At 39.7% G+C, this 18,340-nt stretch overlaps 1 protein-coding gene across 1 annotated transcript in view; it reads right to left on the reverse strand.

Moving 5' to 3' along the window:
• The window catches only part of LOC124711275 (low-density lipoprotein receptor-like), a 78,187-nt gene that overhangs the window by 20,806 nt on the left and 39,041 nt on the right, over positions 1–18,340 (reverse strand). The window contains exons 3-4 of the mRNA XM_047241269.1: positions 17,069–17,197; positions 11,848–11,977 (exon numbers count right to left, since the gene is read on the reverse strand). Coding sequence (XP_047097225.1) covers positions 11,848–11,977; positions 17,069–17,197 — 259 coding nt within the window. The remainder of the gene's footprint in view (positions 1–11,847; positions 11,978–17,068; positions 17,198–18,340) is intronic.

Raw genomic sequence — 18,340 nt, forward strand, 5'->3', positions numbered from 1 at the left:
GCAGTCACTTCCATATCACAGAATATAGTCTTCTTCAGCTGGTGTTGATAAGTATTTGACATTACAGAAAAGGAAGTTCCTGTGTCAACTAATGCCCACACATGCTGGCCATCAGTGATGACATCATTGAGATTTCCTGGCATATTGGTGACTATTGTTCATGGACAATTTTCATCTGTTGTGGCACCAACTCCATAGATGGTCACCTTGCTCAGTTTTCCTGAATTTTGCAGCTAGGTGAGTGTCTGCCACCTGTATATGGTGACAGGTAATGGTTATGGTGTATTGAGGAACAACCTTGTCCAGGTTATAGCAATGGGCTTCATGCTGCAGATTGACTACAGTCATGTTCAGTTGACTGGTGCAAATGTAACTGTTGTGCTTGCTGCTGGGTGGCATAGTAGTTATTGAAAATTTATCTTCTTTCTCTGCAGTAGTGTACAACATGTCCAGAGCATCCACAATGGAACTATATCAATGTGCTGTTATCTGTCCTCCAGATGTCTGTTCTTCTGTGGGGCATTAAGCTTGGTGAAAGAGCTGGCTGTATGTGCATTGATTGGGTATTTGGTTTTCATTTGATAGCTACAGCCTTAGCCCAAGCTGACAGGGGCCATCCTTCTTCTACGTTTGACTTGAGCTGAAGGTTGATGCTAAATATCGACACACCTCTTCTTCAACATTCTCTATTATCTGATGACATATAGGATTGACAGTCATGGCTTCTATCTCCTGCTTATTTTGTCTGACTGTTCCGGCTGCAATAAAATGCTGTATGTCTTCTCTTACAGTCTGGTGTATGAGAGCAGCGAGGTGATGGTGATCTTCCACTTCTGCTGTAGACCATATTCAGGATATGGTCATACTTCTTTCATATGATGCTTTTCTGTTGTATTTCCTCTGCACATTAACATCACTTGATGAAATTCTTCCATTGTTCCGACATCCTTTATCGGAAGGACATCTACAACTCTTTTAATGAAGTGTGTGATTTTGTCAGGTTCTGGCACATTCGGATTTGTAATGTGGCATAGGGTCAAAACATTCTGCATGTAGGACTGTATCATTTTCCCATGATGTAGAATGCTGTTCTTCAGTTGTTCTTCCAATAAGCCGACTTGGCTGATTGTCGCCAAACATTTTCTTCAGTTTGGCCCAGAATTGGTCCAGCCATTGGGCTTCTCTTTGTTGTTCTTGAACCACTGCTGGACTGTGCCACACAATTGAAACAACAGATTTGCTGAACATGTCATCCCACATGTTGTATTTGGTGACTTGGTCAAATCATTTCAGCCATTTCGCTGGGTCCTGACCAGCATTTCCTGAAAACATTGATGGATAACTCATGTGCAGCTGAATCATTGCTGTTTTTGGATCCACTGGTCTTCTGAATATACAGACCATGAGAATGATGTACTGTTTGTATTCCATTTCCTTACCATGTAGCCAACAACTTTTATGTTCCCTGATTGGTACCATGTTGATGTAGATGTCTTGAAATTCTTACATCTCTTCCAAACAATGTCACTTTGTAACCAGAGTCAACTCCAAATATGAAAGCACGGTTATCAATGAAAAACAACGCTTAGCACTGAAAGTACACTTATTGTGAATATCAGTGTACAACCAGAACAAAACTAATCTCCTGGAAAGAGAGTGCAACTATTTATACAAACTTAAAGTATTCCACAATATACAAAAATTGCAAACATAAGAAACTTCAAGAACCTTCCAGAAATGATACATATTAAATGACAAATAATTGCACGTGGTTGGGTTTGAACTGTAAGTCGACTCAGTACCATACTGACACTTATTATTGAAAGTACAGATGTATGGGAGATCAAGAAAAATTCGTGACTGGATTGAGGATTTCTTGGCAGGGAGGTTGCAGCATGTTGTCTTGGATGGAGAGTCATTGACAGATGTTGAAGTAATTTCAAGTGCCACAGGGAAGATGGGAGCCTTGCTGTTCACAGTGTATATTAATGATCTTGCAGACAATATTCATGGTAACATCAGGCTTTTTGCAGATGATAAGGTTTCTATAATGAAGTACTGTCTGCAAAAAGCTGCACAGATGTTCTGTTGGATCATAATAACATTTTGAAATGATGCAAAGATTGGCAACTTTGTTTAAATAGTGAGAAATGTAAAATTGTTCACTTCACAAATTGGAAAAACAACATGCTATCTAATAACTACAATATCAGTGAGTGACAAATGGAATTAATCAAAGCATACCTAGATGTAACAATTTGTAGGAATAAGAAATGAAATAATTGCATTGGCTCACTTGTAAGTTAAGCAGGTGGCAGACTTTGGTTCTTTGGTAGATTTTTGGGGAAATGCAATCAGTTCACAAAGGAGCTTCTGTAAAGTTTGGAAGGTAGGAGACGAAGTACTGGCAGAAGTAAAGCTGTGGGAACAGGCCATGAGTCATGCTTGGGTAGCTCAGTTAGTAGAGTACTTGTCCGCGAAAGGCAAAGGTTCCAAGTCCGAGTCTCGGTCTGGCACACACTTTTAATCTGACAAGAAGTTTCACATCAGCACACACTCCGCTGCAGAGTGTAAATCTCATTCTACTTACAAAACATTTGTCTGACCCATCCTAGAATACTACCCTAGTGTGTGGCAGCCACACCAAATAGGATCAACAGGGGATACTGAAAATATACAAAGAAGGGCAGCATAAATGTTCACAGGTTTGTTTTACCCATGAGAGAGGGACATGAGGATAGTAAAAAACCTGAACTGACAGGTAGCTGAAGAGAGATACAAACCATCCCAAGAAGGTCTACTTACAAAGTTTCAAGAACCAGATTTAAGTTATGAATCTAGGAACATACCACAGCCCCTACAGGTTGCTTTCATAGTGTAATAGAGCAAGTTATATGGTAGTTAATGAATTCTTTGACACCCCTAAAAGTTTAGCAGATTGTATATTACCTGATCCACAATATGGAGTGGACAAAAATTAGAAAGTATGATTTTGCTTCATTTCCATAAGCAAAGTAAACTGTATGGTTCACTTACACACCAAATCTACATCATTAACATTATTTCAGATCATTTAACCGTAATTAATGAAAGTTGTAATTTGTTAGAACAGCCGATGTGAACTAACACACTGTTGCACATTTCAGCAAAATTTATAATTTCATTCTCATGATTGCATTATCACATTTCCATAGAAATGTTATGAGAAATATCATGTTGTAATTAAACCAATAATTAATTAGCAAAATTTGTAAATTTTAGTTAGAAGAAATTGTAGAAATGATGGAAAGGAGGAAATTGGACATCTTGGGACCTGCTGAGACTAGGTGGAGAGGAGTTGGTGAAAAACCACTAAGTAAAGGATGTAAACTGTACTGGATAGGGAATGAGAGAGGAAGAAATGGAATGGCAATAGTGGTCAGAGAGGGTCTGCAGGAGGAGATGGAAGGTATCAATGATCGAATGATAAAAGCCAGAGTACGAGTGAAAAGAAAAAGCATTGAAATCATCCAAGCATATGCCCCACAGGTGGGGTGTACAAAAAAGGAGAAGGAGGAATTTGAAGATGACATGCAAAAGCAGCTAAATGGAGGTAATCAGATTATAATAGGGGACCTCAATGCACATGTTTGCACAGACAGGAAAGGATTTGAGGAGATAATGGGACCAGAGGGCTGGGGGAACCAAAATAGAGAAGGAAAATTGTTGCTGGAATTCTGCAAGAGGAATGGGCTGGCGATCGCAAATTCCTGGTACAAGAAGAGAAGTAGCCACAAAATAACTTGGTACAGTGGAGATTGGTCCCAAACTTCAGTAGTAGACTATGTACTAGTGGATAGGCAGATGATGAGCAGCCTCACAGATGTTAAGGTCATTCCATCTGAGGCCTTAGACAGTGACCATCGGCTGTTGGTAGCCACCCTGAGAGAGAAAAAATATAGGAGGGCAACAGATATACAGGAGAAAAGGTTGAAGACATGGACGCTGAAAGAGGATGAACGGAGGACCCAGTACCAGACACTGATCAGGAAGAAGCTGCCAAAGGAAGATCAGAGAACAGTGGAAGAAGAATGGGGAGATTTTAAGAGGGCTCTAGTTGAGGCAGCTGAGACTGTGTGCGGAAGAACTAGCACAAAGAGGAGAATTAAGGAAACCCCATGGTGGAACAACATATGTAAAGAGGCAGCACTTCGAAAGAACAAAGCCTTCAGAGAATGGTTCCAGACCCGAACAGAGGAAGCTAGGGTAAAATATAAGGAAAGCAAGAAAGCGGCACAGACTATAGTAAGGGCGGAGAAGAAGAAGTGGATGGAAAAATTGACAAGAATGTTAGAAGAGGACAGTGAAGGGAACAAAAAAGTACTTTACACCATGGTAAGAAATAAGAGGAACGACAGAAGCGAGTGCCTGAAGATCATGGATAATAATGGAAGAGTTGTGGAGGAAACGCATGAGCTCAAAAAGATTTGGAAGGAGTACTTTGAAGATCTGTTGAATGCCGCCAAGCGGGTAACTAACAGCGTTGGAGAGCCTAAGGCAGCAGACGATTATAATAGTGGGGAAATTGATGATCTAACTTGGAATGAAGTGGAAGAAGCCATAAAGAGGATGAAAGGGGGCAAGGCACCAGGTTGGGACGAAGTAACAGTGGATATGATACGAGCAGCAGGAGAAGTAGGAACCCAGTGGCTATACAGAGTGCTGAGGGTGGTGTGGAAGGAGAACAGAATTCCTGAGGATTGGAAGAAAGGAATTATAGTCCCGATCTTCAAGAAAGGGGATAAAAGGAGATGTGAGAACTACAGAGGAATCACCCTGCTATGCCACTGTGGAAAAATCTATGAAAAGATCCTGGAGAAGAGAATAAGAAGCAGTATTGAAAGTAGACTGCAAGAGGACCAGTATGGTTTCAGACTGGGAAGATCAACAACGGACCTCGTATTTGCGGTAAGGCAACTGCAGGAAAGGCACTATGAGTACGGGAAGGACTTAATCATGGCCTTTTTAGATATTGAGAAGGCGTATGACAGTATCTGTAGGGACAAGCTCTGGGATGTGCTGAACGCAAAAGGGATAGATGAAGAGATAACATGAAAAGTCAGAAAAATGTATGAGGGAAGTGAGAGTTGTGTGAAAGTGGGGAGGGAACGTACTGCATGGTTCAAGCTGGAAAATGGGCTGCGACAGGGAAGTGCACTTTCGCCTTTATTGTTTATTATTGTTATGGATGAAATCCTACAGCAAGTATCAGATGCAATTGGAGATCATAAAATGAAAGCAGTGCTTTTTGCCGATGACCTGATGTTATGGGGAAATTGCGAGAAGGAGGTGCAAGAGCAGTTAGATGTATGGGAGGCAACGGCAGCACAATATGGAATGCATTTCTCTGCAAAGAAAAGTGAAATAATTGTCACAACAAGGAAGAAGAATAGGCCAAATGTGGATATAACTTCTGGAGGGGAAAAACTACAAGTGGTAGAGAACTTCAAGTACCTGGGAAGCATGATTGAAAGTAAGGGGGGAAACGCAATGGAAATAAATGAAAGGTGCAGAAAAGCAGGGCAGTTCTACAAATGCATTAGGGGGCTTATTTGGAGCAAGGAGGTGCCACAGAAATCCAAGGGAATTATATACCGAACCTACTTTGTCCCCATATTGGCATACAGAAGTGAGACATGGGTAATGTACAAAAGTGACAAAAGTAGAATACAGGCTAGTGAAATGAAGTTCCAGAGGAGCAGGTTGAGTGTAACAAGACGAGACAGATTGCGAAATGTGTATGTGAGGGAAAGACTAAAGGAGGAACCAGTGCAGGACAGGATAGAAAAATCAAGACTGCAGTGGTATGGACGCATGAAGAGAATGGATGAGGGAAGAATTCCAAAGAGGATGTTTGATCTGCAACTGGAGGGGAAGAGGCCCAGAGGAAGACCAAGAAATAGATGGGTGAAGGGAGTGAAGGAATGTGTGACGAGAAGAGGAGAGAACTGGACGAAGGTGGAAGAGGGGGAATGGTGGAAAGACAGAACACGATGGAGAGGCTTGTGTTCCCGACAGACCCAGCCAGTGGCTGGAAACTGTCCAAGATGATGATGATGATGTAAATTTCAACTTACCTAAAAACAGACTTTCGGAACATTTATCAGTCATCTGATGTATTTAATGTGACTTGTGCACTTTATATATCAAGACAGTAATGAAAAACCAGTTAGATCAGTTGTAATTTACCTTTCTCTTTGCGATTCTAGAACATTCTGATGTAAACACTATTGATTTTCAGTCATTTTGATACTATGAAATTATCATACAGAACTTTAACCTGAAATATGGTTTTGACATTTTGTGCTGTATCCCAGTTAATGTCAGGAATAAAATCCAATGTGAAATCAAGATGTAATTAATTATTTTATAATAGGTATTGTTATTACAACTTCATAACCAAATTTTCACCCAAAAGTCAAAAGAACAATATTTAGAAATGCATTCAGAATGAATAATCATTTATTGTCTTTAAAATCCTACAGTTGTAAATCATCAACTTTTCATTCTAAAACAGTAAATGTAATTATTTTTGTAAATAGGCCAAAGAACACACATTGCTATGATAGGGTATATACTGAGTGGTGCAAAGCACTTCCGGTCAGTCACAGTTTGATCAGTATAATGACGTGAAGTCAGTAACAGTTGCTGATTTATCAGTCGTGTTGGTAGAAACAGTTTTCGTGTGAAAATCTTTGTAAATGCTAACAGAAAACACATCTGCTCTGAGAAAGATTCATCAATGTGTTCGAAAATAACATCCAAACTTTCATTACATCTGAAATCCAGGCAAATCTGCAATATACATCCCCTAAAGGACTTTATTGATGGAGGAGATTTGACAATTTGAATCTAAGTATTCCACTGCTAAAACTACATCATTCTCGTGTTGTTGTTGTTGTGGCCTTCAGTCCTGAGACTGGTTTGATGCAGCTCTCCATGCTACTCTATCCTGTGCAAGCTTCTTCATCTCCCAGTACCTACTGCAGCCTACATCCTTCTGAATCTGCTTAGTGTATCCATCTCTTGGTCTCCCTCTACGATTTTTACCCTCCACGCTGCCCTCCTGTACTAAACTGGTGATCCTTTGATGCCTCAGAACATGTCCTACCAAGCGATCCCTTCTTCTAGTCAAGTTGTGCTACAAAATTCTCTTCTCCCCAATTCTATTCAATACCTCCTCGTTAATTATGTGATCTACCCATCTAATCTTCAGCATTCTTCTGTAGCACCACATTTCGAAAGCTTCTATTCTGTTCTTGTCTAAACTATTTTTCGTCCATGTTTCACTTCCATACATGGCTACACTCCATACAAATACTTTCAGAAACGACTTCCTGACACTTAAATCAATACCCGATGTTAACAAATTTCTCTTCTTCAGAAACGCTTTCCTTGCCATTGCCAGTCTACATTTTATATCCTGTCTACTACGACCATCATTAGTTATTTTGCTCGCCAAATAGCAAAACTCCTTTACTACTTTAAGTGTCTCATTTCCTAATCTAATTCCCTCAGCATCACCCGACTTAATTTGACTACATTCCATTATCCTTGTTTTGCTTTTGTTGATGTTCATCTTATACCCTTCTTTCAAGACACTGTCCATTCTGTTCAATTGCTCTTCCAAGTCCTTTGCTGTCTCTGACAGAATTACAATGTCATCGGCGAACCTCAAAGTTTTTATTTCTTCTCCATGGATTTTAATACCTACTCCAAATTTTTCTTTTGTTTCCTTTACTGCTTGCTCAATTTACAGATTGAATAACATCGGGGAGAGGCTACAACCCTGTCTCACTCCCTTCCCAACCGCTGCTTCCCTTTCATGCCCCTCGACTCTTACAACTGCCATCTGCTTCCTGTACAAATTGCAAATAGCATTTCGCTCCCTGTATTTCTACCCCTGCCACCTTCAGAATTTGAAAGAGAGTATTCCAGTTAACATTGTCAAAAGCTTTCTCTAAGTCTACAAATGCTAGAAACGTAGGTTTGCCTTTCCTTAATCTATTTTCTAAGATAAGTTGTAGGGTCAGTATTGCCTCACGTGTTCCAACATTTCTACAGAATCCAAACTGATCTTCCCCGAGGTTGGCTTCTACCGGTTTTTCCATTTGTCTGTAAAGAATTCACGTTAGTATTTTGCAGCTGTGACTTATTAAACTGATAGTTTGGTAATTTTCACATCTGTCAACACCTGCTTTCTTTGGGATTGGAATTATTATATTCTTCTTGAAATCTGAGGGAATTTCGCCTGTCTCGTACATTTTGTTCACCAGATGGTAGAGTTTTATCTGGACTGGCTCTCCCAAGGCTGTCAGTAGTTCGAATGGAATGTTGTCTACTACCAGGGCCTTGTTTCAGCTTAGGTCTTTCAGTGCTCTGTCAAACTCTTCACGCAGTATCGCATATCCCATTTCATCTTCATCTACATCCTCTTCCATTTCCATAATATTGTCCTCAAGAACATCGCCCCTGTATAGACCCTCTATATACTTCTTCCGCCTTTCTGCTTTCCGTTCTTTGCTTAGAACTGGGTTTCCATCTGAGCTCTTGATATTCATACAAGTGGTTCTCTTTTCTCCAAAGGTCTCTTCAATTTTCCTGTAGGCAATACCTATCTTACCACTCATGAGACAAGCCTCTACATCCCTACATTTGTCCTCTAGCCATCCCTGCTTAGCCATTAGCACTTCCTGTCAATATCATTTTTGAGACGTTTGTATTCCTTTTTGCCTGCATCACTTACTGCATTTTTGTATTTTCTCCTTTCATCAATTAAATTCAGTATCTCTTCTGTTACCCAAGGATTTCTACTAGCCCTTGTCTTTTTACCTACTTGATCCTCTGCTGCCTTCACTACTTCATCCCTCAAAGCTACCCATTCTTCTTCTACGTACTGTATTTCTTTCCCCCATTCCTGTCAATTGTTCCCTTATGCTCTCCCTGAAACTCTGTACAACCTCTGGTTCTTTCAGTTTATCCAGGTCCCATCTCCTTAAATTCCCACCTTTTTGCAGTTTCTTCAGTTTTAATCTACAGTTCATAACCAACAGATTGTGCTCAGAGTCCACATCTTCCCCTGGAAATGTCTTACAACTTAAAACCTGGTTCCTGAATCTCTGTCTTACCATTATATAATCTATCTGACACCTTCCAGTATCTCCAGGCTTCTTCCATGTATACAACCTTCTTTCATGATTCTTGAACCAAGTATTAGTTATGATTAAGTTATGCGCTGTGCAAAATTCTACCAGGCGGCTTCCTCTTTCATTTCTTAGCCCTAATCCATATTCACCTACTACGTTTCCTTCTCTCCCTTTTCCTGCTGTCGAATTCCAGTCACCCATGACTATTAAATTTTCATCTCCCTTCACTACCTGAATAATTTCTTTTATCTCATCATACATTTCATTAATTTCTTCATCATCTGCAGAGCTAGTTGGCATGTAAACTTGTACTACTGCATAAGGCATGGGCTTCATGTCTATCTTGGCCACAATAATGCGTTCACTATGCTGTTTGTAGTAGCTTACCCGCACTCTTATTTTTTTTATTCATTATTAAACCTACTCCTGCATTACCTCTATTTGATTTTGTATTTATAACCCTGTATTCACCTGACCAAAAGTCTTTTTCCTCCTGCCACTGAATTTCACTAATTCCCACTATATCTAACTTTAACCTATCCATTTCTCTTTTTAAGTTTTCTAACCTACCTGCCCGATTAAGGGATCTGACATTCCACGCTCCGATCCGTAGAATGCCAGTTTTCTTTCTCCTGATAACGACGTCCTCTTGAGTAGTCCCCACCCGGAGATCCGAATGGGGGACTATTTTACCTCCGGAATATTTTACCCAAGAGGACGCCATCATCATTTAATCATACAGTAAAGCTGCATGCCCTCGGGAAAAATTACGGCTGTAGTTTCCCTTTGCTTTCAGCCGTTCACAGTACCACAACAGCAAGGCTGTTTTGGTTAGTGTTACAGGGCGAGATCAGTCTATCATCCAGACTGTTGCCCCTGCAACTACTGAAAAGGCTGCTGCCCCTCTTCAGGAACCACATGTTTGCCCTCTCAACAGATAGCCCTCCATTGTGGTTGCACCTACGGTACGGCTATCTGCATCATTGAGGCACGCAAACCTCCCCGCCAATGGCAAGGTCCATGGTTCATGGTTCATATTCTCATAATATGATGAATTGTAATGAGAAATACTTTAGCCAGAACTGCAGTTGGAGTAACATTAAAATAAGAATCATAAGGACAAGATTCAACTAATTACAGCATTGACAGACACATTTAACCAGTCATTCTCCCTGTGCTCCATATGTGAATGAAACTGTAAGAAGCCCTAATAACTGATAAAATAAAAAGTACTCTCTGGCATGCATGTCATAGTGCTTAACAGAGTATTAATGTAGGTGCCGAAAACAAAGCGACAGTTCGAACACTGGAAAATATCTGATGAGTTCATGCAACATTGTAATGAAGTCCATAGCATTCTGAATATTGTGATTCTAGAACATTAAAAAATCCCCCATGTGTCTTTGCATAGGTTTGGGAAACAGGATTTAAATTTTAATCCCTATAAGATGCAAGTGGCTCAGAATTTATGGCTGGGAGGTAAAGTGAGTAGGTGCAATTGCTGCACAGCATTACTGGACAGAAATGAGAAGAAAGATGCAATTCTGACAAACCTTGTGAAGTCTGTAGAGGCAAACTTTTATTTAAATGGATCTATCAATAAATGAAGCTTCTGTTATTACTTGGACTTGAATCCGCAGCTCATTCGCGTAAAAGCCCAGGGTAGTCCAAAAATTGTCATCTGGTATGCTATTGAACAGTCCACTGGAATCGGACAGTATTTATTTCAAGATAACAAAATCCAGCCTGTGAGCATCAATTCTGAACAGTATGTGGCCACAATTAACAATTCCATCATGCCACAGCTGCACTGACATTGCTGCTAAACATGATATGGTTCCAGCAAGACAGGGCTTCACCCCACATGGCCTACAGTTCAGTAACAACACTGAGGTGTCATTTTCCCCATTGATTACGCTCACAATTCGATGACATCCCATGGTCGGTGAAATCAACCTAGTCTTTCACCAATTTTTCTCTGTGGGATTATTGCAATAATAAAGGTTTTTTTCACAGTGACGCCACAATACTGATGAATTAAAAAGTGTAGTCAAGGAAGAATAGAGGCCATTCCTCAAGAATAATTGAGAACACAGTGAGTAGCTTCTGTGAAAAACTTCAGCAATGCAATCCCAGTGATTGAAGCCATTTTTGTGATGTACATTTTAAGAAATATGGTCATTAGAGATTCAGCACAAGCTCAGATAGAGGAAGTAAATTGTCAGTATCTATTTCAAAAGAATCATCATGTAATTAATTTAAGGAAAGCATAGAAAAACTAAATCTTGATGGCTAGACATGTGTTTAAACACTGTTCCTCCATAATGCAGATATGTGCTAGTCAGACCCAGGATGCAATTGGAACAACATTTACTAGGCTGCACATTACACAGTACTTACCCATCTTGACCGAGCGAGGTGGCGCAATGGTTACCACACTGGACTCGCATTCGGGAGGATGACGGTTCAATCCCGTCTCCAGCCATCCTAATTTAGGTTTTCCGTGATTTCCCTAAATCGTTTCAGGCAAATGCCGGGATGGTTCCTTTGAAAGGGCACGGCCTATTTCCTTCCCAATCCTTCCCTAACCCGAGCTTGCGCTCCGTCTCTAATGACCTCGTTGTCGACGGGACGTTAAACACTAACCACCACCACCACTTACCCATCTTGGCAGTCGACATGGCCATCACACACTTGTTTCTTGTCCAGGCAGGCAACAGACCCTCTGACTGTGCATTCAAATTTGTCACTTGGGCACCGGCGTTGTCCACAATGTGCTTCATCAGCTCCACCTTGATGAACAGCATTTGTCACTTTTTATCGATGTTAATGGACTACTGTAAACTAAAGGTAGATAGAATACCAAAAACAAGAAGAAAAATTTACTACACAGAAAAAAGGGTGCCAGCGAAACGTTCCAATCTTCATATTTATTCACTTGGGTCATAAGCCTATCTGTACCATACACACAGTTATACACAGAATATACATAATTACAAAAAAATATTGTAAATGTCATTGACCAAATTTGCAAATCACATGATATTTGTCTAAAATTGAGCCACACCAAGGACACTGTCATTTGCAAGTATGAGGTCATTTGTTGAACAAGCAAAAGGACAAAGAGAGCACTGGCACAGGTGTTCCGCAGTTTGTTCTCCACACCCCCACTTGCTATCACCTAATGTGAAGCCCCCATACTTTAAGGAAGGATTTCACACCAGTTCTTTAACTGTTGCTGTTGTTGTGGTCTTCAGTCCTGAGACTAGTTTGATGCAGCTCTCCATGCTACTCTATCCTGTGCAAGCTTCTTCATCTCCCAGTACCTACTGCAACCTACATCCTTCTGAATCTGCTTGGTGTATTCATCTCTTGGTCTCCCTCTATGATTTTTACGCTCCACGCTGACCTCCAATACTAAATTGGTGATCCCTTGATACCTCAGAACATGTCCTACTAACCGATCCCTTCTTCTAGTCAAGTTGTGCCACAAACTTCTCTTCTCCCCAATCCTATCCAATTCTTCCTCATTAGTTATGTGATCTACCCATCTAATCTTCAGCATTCTTCTGTAGCACCACATTTAAAAAGGTTCTATTCTCTTCTTGTCCAAACTATTTATCGTCCACGTTTCACTTCCATATATGGCTACACTCCATACAAATACTTTCAGAAATGACTTCCTGACATTTAAATCTATACTCGATGTTAACAAATTTCTCTTCTTCAGAAACGCTTTCCTTGCCATTGCCAGTCTACATTTTATATCCTCCCTACTTCGACCATCATCATTTATTTTGCTCCCCAAATAGCAAAACTCGTTTACTACTTTAAGTGTCTCATTTCCTAATCTAATTCCTTCAGCATCACCCGACTTAATTCGACTACATTCCATTATCCTCATTTTGCTTTTGTTGATGTTCATCTTATATCCTCCTATCAAGACACTGTCCATTCCGTTCAACTGCTCTTCCAAGTCCTTTGCTGTCTCTGACAGAATTACAATATCATCGGCGAACCTCAAAGTTTTTATTTCTTCTCCATGGATTTTAATTCCTACTCCGAATTTTTCTTTTGTTTCCTTCACTGCTTGCTCAATATACAGATTGAATAACATTAGGGAGAGACTACAACCCTGTCTCACTCCCTTCCCAACCACTGCCTCCCTTTCATGTCCCTCGACTCTTATAACTGCCATCTGGTTTCTGTACAAATTGCAAATAGCCTTTCGCTCCCTGTATTTTACCCCTGCCACCTTCATAATTTGAAAGAGAGTATTCCAGTCAACATTGTCAAAAGCTTTCTCTAAGCCTACAAATGCTAGAAACACACCTTTCTGCATTGTGGGCAGCCAGCAAATGTTCTCGCAGTCCCATTAAATCTTATTGTACGGACTTCTGCCAAAAAAAAGTCTTGCCTTGCCTGGAGGGAATTTCAGAGTATCTATTGTTCAAAGGAAACTTTTTCTTTATTTTAGCCTAGGCTGTGGAAGTTCATGGCCAAATAGTGGACAAGCTTCAACATTCTCAGCCTTCAGTCATTGTGATACAGGCAAGATAGTAAATCTTCTCAACAGGGGTATTTTTAAGCACCCTATAATCAACCAGCAAGCTTAGTTCAGAGCAGGGTCCACAGTTTTGGCATGAGATGATGTATACCGAACACAGGAGGCATACTCAGCTACAGATGAACACAGAGCCAAAGCAGTGGTTTTAAGAACTTTTGGTTTAGCTCCCAAGTTTGTGCCTCTTAACTCTCCTGAAATGTTATTCTGAGCACTAGTTTTCTGCTTGGCTTTGGGGCAGTGTTGTCTGAAGTTCAGGGAGTGATACAGAGTCACTCCTATGTACTTTGGGGTGAGATGATGGTCTAATCAGGTGCTGTTCCAAGACACATTCAACTTTCTTGTGGAGTTCCTGTCCCTGGGATGGAAAACACAGAGTAGAGTTTCTGAGGTGTTACACTTTTGGCAGGTGGCCTTACAGTATGTGCCTAGTTCTTTCAGAACACTTTCACGAGTGAGTTCTAAATCTTCAAATATTTTACCTTGGGAGGTCTGGGCCAGGCCATCAGCATAGATAAAACTTGCTGTGTTGTAAGGAAATGGTTGCTCATTTGTATAATAAATATTACACAGCAACAGAACCAACATGCTTCTTTGAGACAAATGATTTTTCTGGATTCTCTGCTTACTTTGTTACCCTTGAAAATCAACAAGAAACGTATGATTCTACAACAGTGTTGATGACACTCTGACAAGTTTTAGATCCTTGATGACAGCAAATACTTTTTGTAAGAGAATGTGATGGTTAACTGTATCATATGCAGCACTAAGAGCAATGAAGTTTAGTCCTGTGGTGTGTGTGTTTTCAAAACCACTTTCAGTTTGTGAAGTTAGGCTCAGAACCTACAAAACAATCTTAAACATCACACTATATGCCCTTCATAAATTCTAAGCTGTTTATGGTGCATTTTGGTAGAAGGTTCCACAGTAGAAAGTCAGATAAAGTATATTCTGCTAAACTTAAGTCCCCATCATATAGGAAGGCGCTTGTGCACTCATAGGGAAGAGTGGAGAAGATGAGGTTTGCATAAGCATGACAACAGAGAGCATGCAAACAATGTCCAGGTTGCCATACCATGTTGCTGTGGACAACAATCAGGTTTATTTGCCTGTGGTACATTATACAAGTGCTGTTCAAAAAGTAAGGTGACTTTTCATATTGCACAGGCAACATACATTTGATTATCAATCATTTTTATTATTATTTTGGTACACATGTACAAACATATGTTCACAGTTTCAAGTGTACAGTATACTTTATTTGTTTTTGACACATAGAAAGGTTAGATGTCTTTTAGTGTGCTCAGAAATGTTCAATTATTATACAATATGGAGCAAAGAATTTGCATCAAATTTTATGTGAAAAATGTAATCACGTGCTCTAAAACACTTGGTTGACCATGGCATACGGTTAGTCTGCTCTAAGTAAAAACAATGTTTATACATGGTACAAGCTATTCCAAGATGGCCGAGAAGATGCCAATGACTTACCTCACTCTGGACGCCCCAGCACATCAACAACAGATGATAATGTCGAAGCTGTGAAGAAAATTGTTTTTGAAAATTGTCGAATTACTGTAAGAGAAGTTGCTGAGGGTGTTGGCATATGCATCAGCTTGTGTCATGCAATTTTTTTTTTGATGTTTTGGGCAAAGTTTGTTCCAAAACTTCTCAATTTTGATCAGGAGAACTATCGCATGAGCATCACTCAGGAGCTCTTGAATGATGTCAATGATGATCCTGATTTGCTCAAAAGGGTTATAACTGGTGATGAAACATGGGTTTACAGTTATGACATCGAAACCAAAGCCCAATCGTCCCAATGGAAGCATCCCGGAGAGCCAACCCAAAAAAACCATGCCAAGTTGGATCAAATCTCAAAGTTTTGCCCACTGTTTTTTTTTCCAATTATCATGGCATAGTGCTTAATGAATTTTTGCCTCAAGGTCATACAGTCAGTAAGAAGTATTACTTTGATGTTATGCACCGTTTGCGAGAAGCAATATGCAAAAAAAAGAGTCCTGAATTCTCGAAAAACAATTCATGGCTTTTGCATCATGACAATTCACCTGCTCATTCATCATTGGTTATGAGAGATTTTTTGGGCAAAAACAACACAACAATCATGCTTCAGCAACCATATTCACTGGTTTTGGCCCCTGCATCATTTTTCTGTTCCCAAAACTGAAGAGACCTATGAAAGGACGAAGAGTTTCAACGATTGAGGAAATAAAAACTGCACCGCTGGAAGTACTCAAGGCTGTACCAAAAAGTGCTTATGAGAATTACTTTGAGGATTGGAAGAAGCATTGGTGCAAGTGCATTGTATCTGAGGGGGATTGTTTTCAGGAGGATAACATGAATATTGATGAATAAATAAATGTTTTTTCATAAAAATATAAAGTCACCTTACTTTCTGAACACATCTCATATTATACATTCAAATCTACAGGGAGAATCATAAATTTTGAAACCTACCTTCCAAACGTCACAAAAGTTCTCCTGTGTAACTTTCAGGCCTAGCGCTCCTGGAAGAAAGGAAGTTTTGGAGGTAAGAGACAAGTTACTGACAGCAGTGAAGCTGTGAGAATGGGTTGTGACTTGTGCCTGGGTTGATCAGTTAGTAGAGCACTAGCATGCAAAAGTCTTAATCTGGCACAAGTCTTAATCTGCCAGAAGTTTCAAAATCATTGTATTTGCTTGGCAACTGCTTCTACCTCACAGAATTTTTTAAAAATGTGTAATTTTATAATGCATATATGTGGTTGTATTTGACTGCAGTTAATGGTAAATCAATGTGCACAAAAATAAAATAACTGGTAGGAATGACTAATGTGTGCAGGAGAGAGTTCTCGCCATGTAGCTGTAACTTGATGCTAGGTGCTTGAAAAGAGAATGAATCATACTGGTTGCTGAAGGTTAATAGAAGGGGATGCACAGAACAGATGAAGATTGAGGTGTCTTCCCACATGATGTGGACTATAAATGTATTGGAAGCTTCAGGTTGACTGCCTCTGATTGACTGTCACATAATGTCCTTTTTGGTGTTCATGTATATGCTGTCCATTTGTCAAATACTGTCACCCAACACTACATGTTTGGCTCACTACTGCTAAATATTATCAACACTGTGTATAGCCATACAACTGCAAGCTTCTTAATAACTATTTCTACCTGTAGAATATACAGAAAACAAGCTAAATATGTGTAAAAAAATTCCAAGAAGTTCACAATTTTGTCGCTGTTATGACACAAAATTTTGAAAGCTTTCAGAGATAGTCACTGTATGAGATGTTTTGTTCTGTGTAAAAATACTCACTATCACAATCCCGCTCTCCATCGCAGACCCAGGTAAGAGGCACACAGTTCTCCTGATCACATGGAATGCCCTCATATGGCTGGTCACTGCTTCCATAACAGGTTACCGTATTTGAATGACTGTTTCCTCCTTTTGAAAGGACAAGTGAACAGAAAATATTACTGCCACACGGTTTCTATTGTAATGGTCAACTACTTGATTAGTTCCATAACAAAAATAAATAGATAGTTAACTACAAATAAAGTAAATAATAACTGCGAGTGGTGTAAGTCAACTGGAAGGTTCCTATTTGGAATGAGTTGCAAGTTTGTATCACAGCATGCAATGATTCATTCAATGTATATCTGAGTTGTATCCACACAGACACAACATGAAAGAACTGAATTTCAGGTTGGAGTAGTGAAGGGGAAATTTTATTCATCTTGGAGAGTGCCTTAAGTGAAGCTTATCAAAAGTATAGATTGCTAACCACCACACAGAGGTGGTGAGTAGCAGTCTATCCTTTTCTTAATATTGTTGTTACTCCATACTTGACTTTCCAGGGTCCCTGGGTCAGGGGAGACTTACCAGATGGGGTCAGAGGAAAGACAGGAAGAGTCTCCATTGTTACCAGTACACCACATCCGAAAGTAACTTGCATACATAATACCTTTTGCATGTGTGTTCTCCTGCTGCCTCTTGGTGAGGAGCTTTTTTGTCTATCCAGTTACATTATGTTTTCAAAATTGATTAAATTCCACATTATGTAATGTAATGATTTACAGTATTTCTTTGGAGGTAAATAATACATTTAAATGACCTTAGAAACAAAAATTTGAGTGAATTACATGTTCCATAACATATTCTGTGTATTATTCTATCAAGATAGTATTTAAAAATTATGTTATTGCACAACACTATTTCTTCACAACGATCAAGTTTAGTATCTTTTTTCTCTCATTTATTGTTGTTATCAATTTCTTCATTTTTCTTTATCATGAGGGTTTCTAGATGAGAGTGTGCATTCAGATATAATAAGGATATTGGAATGAATGGGCTATAAAAGGGAAAAATGAAGATTTGAGTTTACTGTTCCATTTGCTAATAGATAAGAAGAGGCAGAGCATAAACTCAAACTGAACAAGGATAGGGAAGGAAACTGACCATTTCCCTATCAAAGGAACCATCTCAGAATTCTACTGAAAAGATTTTGGGGAAATCATGGAAAACGTTAATTCAGATGGTGGAATTTGGATTTTAATCCCACTTCTCCCTAGTGTGAGCCCAGTGCCT

This window comes from Schistocerca piceifrons, chromosome 8 (assembly GCF_021461385.2).
Source record: "Schistocerca piceifrons isolate TAMUIC-IGC-003096 chromosome 8, iqSchPice1.1, whole genome shotgun sequence".
Lineage (NCBI taxonomy): Eukaryota > Metazoa > Arthropoda > Insecta > Orthoptera > Acrididae > Schistocerca > Schistocerca piceifrons.